The sequence below is a fragment of the Prosopis cineraria genome, unplaced genomic scaffold (assembly GCF_029017545.1).
Source record: "Prosopis cineraria cultivar Desert tree isolate PC_DT_omini unplaced genomic scaffold, ASM2901754v1 PC10, whole genome shotgun sequence".
In the NCBI taxonomy this organism is placed as follows: Eukaryota; Viridiplantae; Streptophyta; class Magnoliopsida; order Fabales; family Fabaceae; genus Prosopis; species Prosopis cineraria.
Genome location: NW_026555341.1, coordinates 3297186 through 3313260, shown reverse-complemented (window position 1 = coordinate 3313260; position 16075 = coordinate 3297186). Strand labels below are relative to the sequence as shown.

At 34.7% G+C, this 16075-nt stretch overlaps 1 protein-coding gene and 1 long non-coding RNA gene across 11 annotated transcripts; both read right to left on the bottom strand.

Annotated features, from left to right (window-relative positions):
• Nucleotides 1–2255: 2255 nt before the first annotated feature.
• Nucleotides 2256–3583, bottom strand: LOC129284557 (uncharacterized). The gene is made up of 2 exons (XR_008586886.1): nucleotides 2730–3583; nucleotides 2256–2666 (listed from the first exon to the last, which is right to left on the bottom strand). It is a non-coding gene; the product is annotated as an uncharacterized LOC129284557 (long non-coding RNA).
• Nucleotides 3584–4383: 800 nt separating this feature from the next.
• On the bottom strand, nucleotides 4384–10809 carry LOC129322719 (OVARIAN TUMOR DOMAIN-containing deubiquitinating enzyme 7). 10 transcript variants are annotated; one of them, XM_054969061.1, is made up of 12 exons: nucleotides 10571–10809; nucleotides 9147–9253; nucleotides 8747–8822; nucleotides 7867–8016; nucleotides 7500–7561; nucleotides 6690–6774; nucleotides 6415–6564; nucleotides 6124–6241; nucleotides 5744–5868; nucleotides 5515–5609; nucleotides 5163–5309; nucleotides 4384–4719 (listed from the first exon to the last, which is right to left on the bottom strand). In XM_054969061.1, the coding sequence occupies exons 1-11, from the start codon at nucleotides 10619–10621 to the stop codon at nucleotides 5177–5179; spliced, it is 1152 nt and encodes a 383-aa protein (XP_054825036.1). In that variant the 5' UTR covers nucleotides 10622–10809; the 3' UTR covers nucleotides 4384–4719; nucleotides 5163–5176. The 10 variants fall into 10 exon arrangements, with proteins under 10 accessions (XP_054825036.1, XP_054825032.1, XP_054825039.1 ...); XM_054969057.1 differs by having other exon boundaries at nucleotides 5515–5612; nucleotides 10571–10806; XM_054969064.1 differs by having other exon boundaries at nucleotides 5515–5612; nucleotides 6415–6477; nucleotides 10571–10806.
• Between the last annotated feature and the right edge of the window lie 5266 nt (nucleotides 10810–16075).

Genomic DNA, 16075 nt, shown 5'->3' with positions numbered 1-16075 from the left:
CTACGTGCGTTAAGACGCTGGACCACAAATGTGTGGAGCACCGTCCCTTATATGTGCGCAACACCTAGAAACCTCGAGGTTGGCCCCTGGTCCCCTACCGTGTTAATTTATATTTATACACTTACTATTATTTCCACCGTTTTTGCCTGTCTGCGATTTCGGCGTTGCCGCTGTTGTTTTTTGTTCATTTCTCTAGACACGTTATCAGTTTGTTGATTCCAAGCGCTGGATTTGATTACATGCGTTTCCTTAATTTCTACTTTGTTGATTTTTGCCCTCGTCAGGCTATCAAATCATGCGCCGATCGTGCCATCTCTGTCTGTTTCTGGTGGCATTATTATTTTAAGTTACCTACTAATAATCGGGTAATTATTTTATGTGCATGGAAACAAATTCAGGTTAGACGACGAAGTTTGCGGCATTCAGGAATGCTCAACAAATGGAATTGAAAACTGTCCCTGATAGTTTTTGAGGTTAGAAAAACGTAATTCTAAAGGCAAAGTTCAAACTTTGGACATTACTACGAATTTCCTACTTTCTACAATTCCAAAGAAATCAATAAATAAAATAAAATTATATGTGTGCATTTTAAATCATAGTCCACTTATAATCAAAGACACCCGGATTTGAAGTCCAACACAGCAAAACGTTAAGTCATCACAATATGCAGAAATTTACTGCCTATAAAAAATAACTTAAAGTGAAAAAATTGTGCGAGGGACAGGTTAAAAAGATGTTAGAAATTGTGAGCTCATGAAAAGGAGTAGATGAACCAAGGGGCATGAAGTGATCTATAGAAGAAGATAATGTTGAAGGATGTGGCAATGGATGGGGTTTACGTTGCCATTGCGTGCGTGCTTAACATAAAATAACACGCTCTCCATATACATGTGTGCTTTTATATATATGTTGTTAACTTTCCACTGAATTAAAGTTATAACATTAATTACATTCTAATGCATAATCATGCCTTATATAACCAAAAAGTTGGATCCCCACAGATTTCCTCTAATCTAATTATATGTGAGAAACAAAGTCAACCGCAACTCCTTCATATCATATTCCGAACAGTTTGTCATGGCATCAGTTGGAGCAGCTTTATATATCAGACACACTTTACATATTACATTTACATCAGACAAGTCCACTACCTTGTGTTGTATATATGCTGTGCCCCCCTCCCATCCTTCTACTACCCGTTTTAACTGTATTTTGCCATGGCTTTCCTTTCATTTCTAAAAGAAACGAAGAAGTTACAGTGGCATGATGAGCTCATGTTATCACAAATAAAAGAAGGCACATGTATAATGTAGATACTCATTTGGTGGCGAAGTGTCGGCATACACTAGCGAAACTGTGAAAGATGTTTCAGGGCAAATAGAGGAGAATATTTGTCACGTCAATATAACTCACCAATCGTTGCTCCAAAGGCATGCGTTTGTTGTCATGGACACAGCCAACAAAGATTGTTTGTTTTCCCCGATGATCACCTCTCTCTCTTTCTTTTTTTCAATTTTTTAATGAGCGAACAGTAAACTCCACTATTAATCTGCCAATCCCACAGGTGATGTCACAGAGACAACATGTACAGTTCGAAAAGATATAGTGGATGGCTTTGGGTGAAAGTCTTATAAAAGTGGTTTTTAGACTAGACAATCATCTTTAGCCAGTCGTTTCTCTTAAGGTGGTATCATTACGAAAAGCTACCCAGCAAATTAATCAATTCTTTTGACGTAAGAACCACCTTCTCTCCCTCCAATCAAAGGCATTCAATTTGACCATAATTATAATTTTCTCATGGCATCCACTCTAATGATCAGCGTAAGAATTTAAGGTTTGATCCGAAAAGTTTCGCAGAACACATAGCACTACTATTGTTTAGAGAAATATTAGTGAGAACGACAAGAATTATAAATAAGAAGAGAGAGAAGAGCACAACTCTATCCGTTTCTGGGATAACTTGCATTATATATTAACACAGCACATACGCACACAGTAAGAAAAAGAAAAGAAGAAGCATGCGTGTTGCGTTATTTATGTCAATCGTTTTAAAAATTTTACAAAGTATTGCATCCTCGACTCCTAGATTAAGTTTTCAAACTAAATATGATTGTTAACGAGAAGAATAAATTTGTTCCTCGTTTGCCAAGATTGAAGCTTGCTTTACCTATTTGTTAAGCAAATTCCCTCTTTATTGGCTCAGCACGAGGAAATCAAGTAAAATCTGAAAAACTGACCGAACAAGAAGCAAGCGCTCAACAGAGAAACGTTAATCAATTTACGTGAAGACTTGATATTTCTTTTTTGAGGTAATCTAGTTAAGCAGTCATCCAAAAGAGAGAAGCAAAAAATAAAAAGGCCACATCTCATCACTTTTAATCATCCTATTTCCCAAGTTCTTTTTGTTCAATCCATCCCAATTTTCAGCCTGATATCTGAAAGAAATTTATAAGCAATATGATGAAGATTAAAGTTAAGGTACATGTGGCAGCACCAACACCCAAAGTTTTCCTCACCACATGTGAAAGTCAGTTTGGTGAGGGTACATTTCAGAGTTTTCACTCTCCTTGAACGATGTTAAAGGGTCATACATGACTACGCTGTTATGAATTTGATTACTCGTCGCGTTCCACTTGAGCACGGATTGTTCACGCTAGTGGTTTTACCTGAGATGGAAAAAGGAAAAATGAATGGCCACAGAAAGAAGGAAATTTGAAATGCCTCCTTACCTTGATGGAGGCTCATAAATCAATTTTTGAGGGGATGACACTTCCGAAGCCTTGAATCTTGACAATAAATATGATGGAGGAACAGAGGCCAATTAACAGGAAAAACGCTATTAGTAGCGGTGCTTGTCAAAGACGCTTAATTGCTAAGATAATTGATATTTTCCAGTTGGGTCAGGCAGAGAGGTTTGCGATTTTCTAATGCAAGGAAATGAATGACTTTTCCTCAATTTTCCAACCGACTGTTTTGTCCAAAAACGGGACGGTGTCGAGATTATGAATTGATCCTAATGAGCAGTAAGCACCCGAAAAGAGTAGAGAGAGACCGGCCGAAACCTACTTGGTCCCGAAAAGAAGCAAAATTTGGAATGGCTCGAAATGTTTCAATTGGTTCTTTCTTATTTAGGTGTGTTTGTTGAATTTGATGGGCTTTGGGGGTGCACTGTTTTTTCTTTTATTGGAACAAGTTTGGGTTTCGACGCAAGCTATTCTTCACCTACCTCTTAACTCGAGCATCATTTTATGCGCGACTTGGTGTTGCTTCTATGGAACGCTACTGAGTATTGTGTAATCAGAACTGATATTTGATTCTATGCCTTTTATTGCAAATTTGAAGAATGGAAGAACAGTTTTCTCTGAACATAAATACCCTAGCTAGCTAGGCCTTTAACTCATTTGTTGTAGGCCGCCAACTATGATTGGTATGAATGGAACTCTTTCTTTGCAAATTTAGCCTACGTGTCCAAGCCAGGACCTAACTCTCACATCCTCCTATAGGAGTGAAGCCTATGAAGAAATCCTGTTGTGTGTTTTCTCATTACGCAGGCAAAAAAATGAGACCTTTTCCAGGAGCAAGGTTTCCTTTTCAAAGCCAAGAACGTTTAGTTCAGTTGGCACCTTGGCATCTATATTATGCTTATATCGCGAGTTCAAACCGCGCCTACAAACGTTTCGACGTTTGCCAACTTACAAAAAAAAAAAAAAAGTGCCTTTTTCAAAGCACTTCTCTAACAATTCCGTCCGTTTATTAGATCGGCAAGTCCATTTGAACTTGTTAGCAAAACTCGGAGGTTTATTTACTTCTTTTGATTGGACGTAGGGTTTTTTTCTTTTTTTTTTCCTTTCCTGGAAACACGGTACTTTTCTGATAAACGTTGTCAAAAGATTATGCTTCCCGTCGAAGTTAGGATAAGAATAGTTTATATGCGATTCCGTATCCTTTTTGGTCTTGTGAGTTCCCATTGAGTCAACCTTTTCCTGACAAACAAACACAAGTTCACGTTCAACCGAGACTCTCCTTGACTCTGCATTACAATTTCCAAGTGAGGTAGATATCATGTATTGATATTTTTATCACAAATCAGGGCACCTCAATTTAGAACAGTTTATTACAAATCAAATAATTACTCCACTCTTAAACAAATGTTTAGAGATTGATTTTAAATCAACTTACAGCGCTACCTGGCCTATTCCACATTAAGATATTTATGAATAACTCGAAGTCGCGGATGCCTTGCGATGAACCTTTCAACTTATTACGTAATATCTAAATATCATTTTCCATTTCCATCAACATGAGCTTTCAACTTAGCCGAATTCTTCTTAACTATATATCATGAAGTTTTTTAAAGACCTTTTATAGATTGGATCACTATGCTTAACATCATATTGAATCCAATTTAATATAGAATTCAGAAAACCCTTTCCTCTCCTTACATTTCCCATAAATTGATTAAAGGAAGGAAAGAAAATTACGCTTTCTCCCAAAGGCACCTAAACTTTATTTGGGCAGAAATAGAAAACAAACATGTTTCCCCTGCTTTCAACCCTTTCTGTCTTAATTTCCGCTACTACAAAACCAAACCCGTTTTTGAAAACATAACTACATATCAGAAGAGTCCGGCCGTCTACTAAAACGAGTATAGGCACCACTAAATTTTGGTGGATCTCTGATATAAAGGAGATGAGTAGTGTAGTCCGATATTGTAAGAACCTGCAAGATAAAAGCAAATATCAGCTGTGCCAAAAAACATCATAATTGCCCTCAAAGATCTGATCTTCCTTCGACTGGCATCTTGCCAGCCAATTAATAAAATAGCAACAGAATCATGTAGCGTCACAAAAAGCTACGCTTCATACTAGAAGCGAGGGTAAGAGTCCCTTCTTCCTTTCCCGGTAATGAATAGGGACGGATGAATTGTAATTAGACAGCTCGTGCAAGAAACAATCTAGAAGGAAAATAACAGAAACATACATCAATCAGTGAATAGAAAGGGCCACCAGAGGGTAACATGAGCTAAAGATTACAGCCAAATACTACTGACTTATCAGGGGTTTCTCTCCCTCTGAGGAAGCATAGTTTACAACAAAGATCGCATGAATCAAGTTCATGAAAAGCTAGCGGTGTAGACAATAATACAAAGTATAAAGTCTTACATTTGGAATTCATGTCAAATACATAGAGCACCCATGTCTAGCGTCCCTTCATTATCACATTCACTTATTACATCAGCTCTGGCAGGAACACTTTTCTTTCCTTGCTTCTTTTCTTTCCTACCCTTTCTAGTGTCAGCCGCTTGGTTACTGGTACAACAAAGACATCGTTCAATACAAAAATAATATATTGTACAACTCTTCAAAATTACATTCTAAAAGCCTGTCAAAGCATATTAACCAACATAAAATTCAATAAATAACATGCAAGCTCTTGAAATGATCTATTTGAAAAGCTCCAAGGAAACAAGCATGTAAAATCGAAGAGTACTACAGAACAGTTTAAGATGCATACACAACTAACTTAGCAGCTTGTCCTCCCAAGGCTGTACCACAACAAGATTTGTATTTCTTTTTCGAACCGCATGGGCAGACCTTGTTTCTAGGAATCTTCTGCATTGAAGACAACAAAATGGCAGGGGAAAAAGAACAGTGATGTCAAGATATCAGAATGGAGTGCATGCATAGCGTATTTAATTTAAATATGTAACCCCTTCAGGAAAGTAGAGTAAGACAAAAGAAACCTTGTCATTTCTTTGCAATCTGCTGTTGCCATTGATCTTTGTGGAGCTATTATTGGATTCATCATTGGTGGGGGAATCCCGTATTGTGTATTCTTTGTTCTTATTTTCATCACCAACTGGACATCCTCGGAAGTTATAAGAGAAAAAAGTCAAAAGTTATTTTCCTTTATTAATTTCTCTAGGTAAGGGGGGAAGACGGGGACTTGGATAGTATTAGAGCGGAAATACTGCTCATAATTGTTTGTGCTAGATAGTAATGAATAAACACAGATATAACTCAGATATACCAAATCACAAGTTAATGAGTAAAAAACATAATTTGAGTGGAAACTAATGCCTGTCAAGTCCTCTAAACACAATGGAAAATGCAAACCCAGTACCAGAAGCATCATCCTGACTGGGAGGGGAATCAGACTTTGTAGAGCTCTCTTCTGTTCCGTGTTCTGCTATTAAAAACTCAATTGCAGCACCAACATCTCCGTTTACTTGTTCTAGAATCTGCATCAAGAAGACATAGTTTAAATGCACCTAAAAGTTTCATGCATCGACACTTTCCAAAAAAGTGCTAACTGGCTAGATATCCCCCTGAACTGAAATTTTAGAATTTTAGTCATGCAACCCAAGGAGCAAAAACATGGAAAAAGAGAGTGAGAAAACATGCGCTTCATCACCTGTTCCACTTTTTCAGCATTTTCACATCCACTTCCTGCCATGACCAACTTTATGGACCCTGACTGAAAAGTTTCCCCACAAACTTGCCAGTGAGACTCGCTGGCCATTAATTTTGCTTGATGTGATGTTGCTGAAAGATCAGCATCAGCCTTTCACAAACTAGAATTGATCAGGCAATAGCTAATATAACTGACATTTTCATAGTGTTCGAATTTTTGGGTAATGCAAATTGAAATTTAACTTAGGAGTTGGGAGACAGAATTCTGATAATGACCTTGATCACAATTGGCCTCGCATGCCCATCACCAGGATCATTCTTTAACCGAACACTATTATAATGTTCTCCATCGTGATAAGACCTGGAATAGGATACTTACAACATCAAAGTTCATATGCTAGGTGAGAACAATTTTGAATAGGTTACAATATATAAATAGATTAAAAAAAAAAAAAACTGTTCCTAGACAAGCTGTTGGCATGGACTCTCTGAAACATAGTTACAAGCATAAATAGATCTATATATTGGATATGGGAAAAAATAGACAAATTGTATTCCCCTAAACTGACAAAATGACACAGTTTCCCTGATAGGCTACCATTAGTCACTATCACTAATCAAGCAAATTGAATCGAGAATGTCTGTGACAAAATAAGACTTAAATAATCATAGAATTCAAATTCTTGGCAAAACCATCGGTGAAAATTTTCATCAAGAGACAAGGAATGGGTGTTTGCAGCTTGCTTTCAGTTTTTCTTCTACAAAAGCTCCAATGATATATATCAGCTGCAAGTAGCTTCCTACATCCAGGACTAAATTATCATTCACCATACCTCAGATGCAAGTCATTAGTATTGTGCTACTAATATTTCTTTTAGTGTATATATATAGATTTGAAGAAGGAATATCAAAAGAAAGAAAGGAAGAAAGGAAGGAAGAAAAGAAGAAAAGAAGCAAAGAAATAGGAATTAGTTGAACACCGAAAATAGTTGTCTAAAGTATTTTTCAAGTATAGACTGCAGCACAATCACGTAAGCAAATGCAGCACTTCTTACAGTATAAAAATGTACGTTCAGTAATACTTACAAATGGATCATATGAGCTCCACGGTCATTGAAATTTCTAATGTACCAACGAGGAGACATGTTCTGTATCAAGAAAACCAATGAACATGTGAATTTCCAAGAACTTTATGGGATAACAATATGCAGAATCTACCTAACAATTTAGACGAGTTGATCTCCTTGTGTATGAGTGTCTGCACAAATATTTGTCTTCACAATAATGAACACATGAAAAAATTGCATGGAAAACATGATATAATGCGCAGTCCTCCACTATGGCATTCCAATCCAGTTAAAACATGAATTACCAAACCAATAATCAGCATGCACAATAGTAAAATTGAGATGTGGAATGTCAATCGGAAGCATAAATTATTACTACTACCCACCCGATGAATGCATATATTACTATGTGTTACAAGAGAAGCTGCCTGCAATTCCATATGTCCAGCCCATGTACCGTCATTTTGCATAGATTGGCAGTATTCATCAAATGGGACCTCATCCTCAATAAAGGGCTCAAACATCTCCCGGTTGTCCTGTTAATTACAGCTTCAAAACCAGATTATGACAAGAAGGTTTTAATCAGAAAAGAGAGAGAACTGACATGGGAAAGCAAGCTTTCAAGCTAGAAGTAGAAAAATAAACTAATTCTCAGTAAAGTAAATCTACATAGAAATTAGAATGATGTCTTGTAGCTTGATGTTTTGTGACACACACACTACAATGGCCTTGATCACTTGTTATATTAATGAGCTTGCAGTTTGTAGGAAAACCACAATCCTTCTGTGCTTTAAGCCATCTGCGAAAATTACCTAACAACTGTCTTATATCATATAGCAATTAACATTTATTTTTTATCCCCTTTATTTTTAGTGTCATACCATCTTTCCTTACACTTAATAGGTTACTTTAAACAATCAGGTTATTAGCTAGATGAAGTTTCTTACACACAAGCTTTCATGTTTCTCAATTGATTATCCTTCCACTTGTGTGTGTGAATGTCAACTATATGTTTCAACCAATGGCTTTCATTTATGTTACTTTTACGAGGAATAACATAGCAAAGAAGAGGGACAATTGATCAATGGCATCAAATATGTCAGCTATGAATTTCAAAATTCATGCACATCAAATTTATCAGATAAAAAATATTGAAGGTTGAAACTGGAGTCAACAAAAGTAATCTTCAAAATATTAAAATCCAAAACAGTATGAAAGAATCATAGCTCCCCCACCCCCCCAATCACATTTTCATAAACAACATACCATAATATGTTTTACTACCATGCTCCGATAATTTTGATGCTCCTCCTCATTACCCTCCAATTGATCAGCAAGGGCTCTGCATAAGATAGATCCACAAGATAAGATCAATTGTTCTTCAAACATGGTACTTTACACACATTTTTAGATAACAAGTACAAGAGTGACATACTAATTGAGATAAGAGCAAGGAGGGTGGGGTGTGACTAATAAGGCAGCCAGATCGCCTCTGACAGGGCATTATCTAACTCGGTTTCACAAGATAGACCATGTGAAAGTTGATGTTTTGGGTACAAATGAAAATACCTAGTATGAAATATAGCACAGAAACTTCCTCAAGTATTTTCACATGTCACATGTCATGAATAGTGAGTGAAAATAAATGTGGAGCATAGGGGTTAACCTGAAGAAACAATTACCATCTGCAGTCACTTCAATAATCCGAAGGCCCAACATATCCAACTGAGAGCGTAATTGAGAAATATCAACTTGTTTTCCTTGCTTCTTGGCCTGCCATCCAATAGAAGAGGAGTTTACACATGGACAACATATACAATAACATCACTTATACCTAAAAGCATCACATTTCGATTTAGTTCTGACCACATTGATTGAGAAGGTTCTATTACTCTTTTGTTTTCTATAATTTATTTTGCAGAACAGCTAAGTTGATCATATTAGAATCATTAAATGGCAGTTGTAGCTTTTCTAAAGGCGCAAGCTAATCTCTCACACATAGAAAGTCAGAGATGGCAAATTCAATTTTCCTTCCAGAGACAAATTTCCACTGAGCCAAATATGGGAGAAACAGCAATAGGGAACCAGAATAAGGCCATGGTGAATCCTGACAGGCTGAAGAGGAAAAGTACAGTCTTGGACTCAAGATTCACTTGCACAGCCGTGTGGCCAATGCAGTGCTAGGGAATCAGGCAGCCCATTATTGAGAATATTTAGGAGAATAATTAAGTCGTTATGCCAGTGCCAGTTGTCCTCTTTACCTTTTTGTGTTGAGTGTTATCCATTACTTGTTAAGTACAGTTGGGAGTAAAAGAGGTACCGTGAAGTTTGTTTTTCTGAATCCATGAGCAAGGGTATGGAGTCTTATTGCTTTTGCTCGCAAAAAAGGAAATTTATAAATTTATGTTACTCTCATAATCCATCACGTTATTGATATGGAATGAATCTAGAGAAATAACAAGAACCACTACGTTTTTTTTTTTTTTTGGGCCTGAAAAACAACTATTTCACTTGGTTCCCCCATTTGTGCTTTCTGTAATTTGGTGTTTTAGTGCCTCCTTTCTGATCCAGTTGTGTGTGCAGCTCCTGCTCCTGCCTGTCAGTTATCTCCTACGGAGAATTCTAAGCTCAATAAGGCATAAACAACAGGAACGCTTGGAGATATGCAGACAAAGACATAGTTGCTGCGAGCTCAGCGGCTGCTTGAACATGCTATATTACTCGCTTGATCATTGTTATTTAGTTTTAACCTCCAGTGGATGGTAAATTAACTGCGTCGTAGCATTAATGACCACACATTATAGAATGATGAGTCAAATGCTGGAATACAAAATTCAAATCCCTCAACCACGCATGCTCTCAATTAACAGCTACCTATCGTAAGACATTATGATACTGTGAAGCTCTGAAAATCCCAAGTACAAATGATGGATGGGAAATATCCACATATTAATAACTAGGAAAATTTGAAATCTTAAAGAGTGAATCAAACACAGGAAAACACAAGATTATGAATCTCCATATGTTTATGATGCATGCTTCAAGTCCTGAAGCATGAATCAAGCACCGGAAAACTATAGAGAAGCATACATGTGGATGCGAACTTTTCTTGGATGGCTTCTGCTGCTTTGGTTTAACCATGTCCTCTTCCTCCTCGTGAGAACAAAGAACCAGAGATTTCTTTGGATGACATCCACGGAGGGCGCCGAGCGGAGGCTCCAGCAATGAACATCCACATTCAGTGCAGGTCCCCCTCAATTTAGTGCCTCATGGACTTGGTGACTATCAGTTGCAAGAATACAAGGAGCCCGTGGGCTTCATGAATTGAGATTTTAGGGCATCACCCCTCAACAGGATCCAAAACTAGCATGAGCCCGTAAAAAAGCGGCCGGCTTGAGCGTGAGGGTGTGTTATCAAACACACTGTTTTACTTTATTAAAAAACAAAAAACAAGAACTGTTTGATTTGTGACTTGTAGGGATGGGAATAAGCTCTAACCTAACTTACTTTAAATTTAGTCTAGTTTACTTATTAAATAAATTTATATTAAGTTTAAACTTTTAATCAAATTTATTTAATTAAATAAATTAAGTTTATTTTTTTAAAACCCAACCCACGAGCTCAACAAGTTAGCCTATATATTTATATATTACATAATACATTACAAATATATCAGTTTCATTATTCAATTTTTAATCAATCATTTTTTTAGTTATGTTTTCAATCATATTAAACTTATATTAATCTTAATAGTGCTACTTTATTGTTATATTGCATTATAGTTAGTGAGTCTTTTCAATTATTATATATTATAATTAATAAATCAAGTTATAAATTGTATATTATAATAATTTTAAAATATATTTTAGATATTTAAAATTAAAATACGAGCTTATTTAAAATATTTATTTTTAAGTAGACTTTTAAATAGATTTTTAAGCTAGGCCAAGTTTTAAATAGACCCGAGCCTAAATCTTAAAAAAAACTTTATATGAATTTCAAGCTAGGCTCATGCATTTAATTTATCATATAATTTTAAATTTATTTAGTTAAAACTTAATTAGGCTTAACTTATTTTCACCTCTAATAATCAGAGGAAAGTCCGATATTATATTTAGGCTGGAAGAGAGAAAAAAAAAAAGACGAACAAATCGAATATTTACTTTTCTTGATGGTGAAAAATGATACATCCAAATAAAAGACGAGCGCATGATGGATATTATTTTGAGATTAATAACTCCCCACAATTATCTGTCCTTTTATGAAATCTGGCAACTATTTTTAATTAATCAAGGATATTTGACCAAAATAATGATTAATGAATCTAAGTATCCTTCACCCACAAGAAAACTATTTCGTCGTTCGCGGAGTTACCAACGCATTGATCATTGAATATTTGAATTAAAAAAATATAATTATATGTTACTATACTTTATTTACATTTTATTATTAATTTTTATATTTTTATTTTTTATTATTTTAAATTTTTTAAAATTTCTTATACTTTTCTCACGAAAGGATTTAAAATAATAAAAAATAAAAATAAAGAGATCAAAAATATTAAAAAAAAATATAAGGATCAATAATAAAATACAAACAAAATATAAAAGCTTAAAGTCATGCTTTCCCTTGAATATATATACAAGGGTGATAAGGGGGGACCAACAAGGCCACGGCCCTCCCAAAAATTATTTTTTTTTAATAAAATATAAGAGTTATGTATTTTTAATTTTTATAAATCAACACATTACATAAGTTTTAAGATACTTAATAAAATTCTCATTTCAATCATATAACAGTCTTTTATACATGTATGGTTTAAATATTTTAGTAGTTTGAAGATATAATTATTATAAAATTAATTTTTTTTAATAAGATAATATTACAATTACACTTAAAGCATTGAAGTCATTTAATTTTGATTTTATTTTATATTTGATGAAAAAATTATAAAAATTATCACTAACAAACTTTGCGAAGCATTACAACAAAAATTTTAAAATATATTAAATGATATATGCTTGATATCTACTATAAAATTACTTATCTAAAAATTAAAAAAATATGGTTAAGATATATTTTTTTAGGGAAAAAAAACTTTTTCTTGCAATAATCAAGTTATTGAAATTTATTATATGAATAATTTTTACTATAATATATTTAAATCTTATCAACATTAAAAATTTGTAATAATTGAACATTGTTACCGTGTTGATACAGGATTTTTTAAATTGGACAGAATTTTAAATTTTAATTATATATTTAAATTATTTATTTTTATGTATATATGTAAAATTGAAAATAAACGTATCTGTTAAATTATTTATATTGTATTAGTGATATATATAAATTTAATTTTCTTCAATTATTATTTATATTTTGTTATCTCAGCTTTCTTAATAAAATTATCTGACTCCACCTATATATATATATATATATATATATATATATACAGACAGATCATGCATTGAAGATTGAAGGTATTCAGATACTTCGTAACTTTGGCAGACAGGAACTGCAAATATGTTTCAGGCCTCTAGAAAAACACCCAAAGATGTTGTACAGCCAAAACTAGCAAACCCGGAATGCGACGTGCCTGATCCACACGAGGGGCGCGCTAGGGGTTTGAGAAGCGACAAAATTAATTACATAATTGTGGTCTGTGGACACAGTAATTAATTTATTCTTCAAAAATGAATAAGAACTATTTGCAAGGCTTAAACTGATCGAGGTAACTTTTAAAATTTATTTGCCCATCACCTGAGCGGATAGTGGAGTAAATCTCTTTATAGGTGTTTTATGAGCGTGTGATTCAAATTACATAAATTTGGTTTCCTTCCCAGCGATATGCCGTATATGCAGGGCTGAAACTCGACTTTCAAAGCCATCTTGGTGACTTGAGTGAATCGGGAAGGGCAAGCATGGGAAAGACCAAAAGAGAGACTGGGGAGAGAATAATTGGGAAGATTGGGGCCATCTGCAGAAAAATAAACACGAGCAGGGGCTAAAAGTATATCATTTAACTGAAATGGGCGGTGGGTGGTCACATTATCAGCAATTCAGAATAGTACCACTCAGAGAGAACCCGGTTCCCATATTGAATTTAATTTAATAGCACAGCCATGCTAGAATTTCAAATTTTTGCAAGCCTGTTGGTACTTGAAATTTTAATATTGTAAAACAATATCTCCACCTTGATGTAATTAAGCATATTTCTCTCGTACAACTTTCTAATCAACATGGTGAAGATGATATTATTGTGTGGAGGCCTTATTTTGATAACAACTTCTCTATCGAATTCACTTATAAAGCCATGGGGGCTCATCAGATTCAGGATCACTTAAATATCTGATTTATAATTTGGAAATGGCCTACTTAAAAAAAAATACTTATGTCAAAAAGCTGCTTGGGATCATCTTTAAATCAATTTCACACTTTGTAATGGAATACTACTCAACAATGCACCTACCCCCTTGGTTGTACCTCTCCTAACTTTTCTATTCATGTTTTACGAGATTGTAAGGAACTAAAAAGGTTTGGAAAAAATCAGTCAATCTTTCCAAGCATGATACTTTCTTTTTTCTTTTTGTGCAATATTAGATAATTTAGAACGCTAAAATGAAACAAGCAATCTATCTATGAGAAGATTACTTTGGCAGAAACTTTTTGCCCAAGCCTACTGGAACATATGAAAAGTTAGATACAAAAAGGTCTACTCTGATGACATTATCTTGGACAGTGATATTGCTTTTTCCCACACTCAACAAATTATTAATGACCTAAAGCTTCAATTCAAACCAAATTTTCTCAGTGAATTTAACACCAAACATGCAGCTAGATGGAATCCACCAAATTCGGGATGGGTCAAATTATATGTTGATGATTCTATTAATCTCAATAAGGTTGCTACTTGTGTTGGTCTTATCAAAAATGACAAGGGTAACTAGATTAAAAGTTTTTTAAAAATCTTAGCTACCAATCTAACACAGCAGTTGAATTTATAGGAATATTAAAAGGACTAAACCTTTATTGAAATGTAAAGATTTTCAAAGTTAGTGTCTGCTCATATTTTATGGAGGTTTTATCTCTCATTTAATGAAGCTCCTCTTACGGCCACCCTTTCTTAACTATTATTAGAAACATCATACATCTTACCATATAAGACTGAAAAATTACTTTTGATTATATTTTTAAAGAAGTCAATAAATGTGTCGATCTCATGACTCACAAGACTTCAAGAGAGAATTTTGATATTAGCTTATTTGACAATTAGTCCACTAATTATAAAAGTATTATAATTTTTGACATAACCTGATCTTAGTTATTTAACGCAGTTTTAACGTGGTATTGAATTAAGGGAAGAAATAAGCGTGGATTTTATTTTTCTTCTCCATTTTCTTTTTTATCTCCTATGCAATTTCCATCATGGACCAGCGACTTTATTTGGCCACGAGAAAAAAGGTGAAGGCTAAGAAAAAAGCAAATAATAGTCTAAGGTGCTGACTAAAAACATCGCGCATTCGAAACATATAATCCGTCCCAAGAGAAACTGAGATTTATTGCATAATAATTTATGATTAATTAAAATGAACGAACACCGCTCAACTGCACGGGTCGTTATCAAAATCGTCATTATTGTTAAAGTGAAGGCTAAGAAAATTTAGAGAAGGATGCTAAGAGTAATGCTCAAGCCTAAATAGCTTTCTTTACACTTGGATTTTCTGTTGACATGCCATTCTAGCGAGAACCTGTTGTTTGTTGTTGTTAACTAATCAGTTTTTCTTTCTGCATTCCAAGTTAATGTGACCCCTCCATAAATAATTAGCTAATCAATCACTTTAAGCTTACATGTCTCTTGCTCTATGTCACTCAGCACCCACTCCCTTCACATTTTCCCCCCAAATATCATATGTTCTAGTTGACAAGCACTATATATTTAACTCAAATAATTAACTGTTGAGAATCTCCTTCCCAGCGTTCAAGTGTGGGATCTATAATTTAAAACGATGCATTACCTATCCCCCCCGCCCCAGAAAATGGAAAAAAAAAAAAAAAAACACTCGCAACGGTCAAGTCTATGACGTGGCCAAGGATCCTCAACAATTCTAAGAGGTCAAGAAATAGGCATTTGATGTGCACGAGCGAGTGCAAAGGAAGGGGAGCCTGCCAGTCTATTGAAATTAGCTGACGAATCTTTATAGTTAGCTCCAAGATGCGTACTCCTTGTTGCACGCATGCAGGCATGCTTCATTGGACTTTAAAGCCTTCGTTGGATCATTAAACAGATCTAGCTAGTTGCCTCATGTCTTCTCCCAGCACATGGACAGAACCACACCCAAAAAAAAAAAAAAAAAAAAACACACACACACACACACACAATATCACAATATGCATTTGGTTTTATAACACTTTTCAGACTACTTGTATTTTTATTTAGTTGCCGGAGATCAATATTTAATCCAATAAGACTTCTCTCCAAATTTGCTGTTTATGTTCGGGGCATATCTCTGCATTTATAATTTTATGATTTTCATTGATATTCTCCCCATTTTAAACTTGTTTTCAACCACGTAAAAAGTTGTTTTTAAGAATATT

Excerpts from the sequence above, each read along its gene's own strand:
- LOC129322719 (XM_054969060.1), bottom strand. The coding sequence starts at position 10,621 with ATGGTTAAACCAAAGCAGCAGAAGCCATCCAAGAAAAGTTCGCATCCA. Across the intron at positions 6,775-7,499 it reads GGAGCTCATATGATCCATTT|GTCTTATCACGATGGAGAAC; the intron begins GTAAGTATTACT and ends ATCCTATTCCAG. Across the intron at positions 6,565-6,689 it reads CGAGGCCAATTGTGATCAAG|GCTGATGCTGATCTTTCAGC; the intron begins GTCATTATCAGA and ends AGTTTGTGAAAG.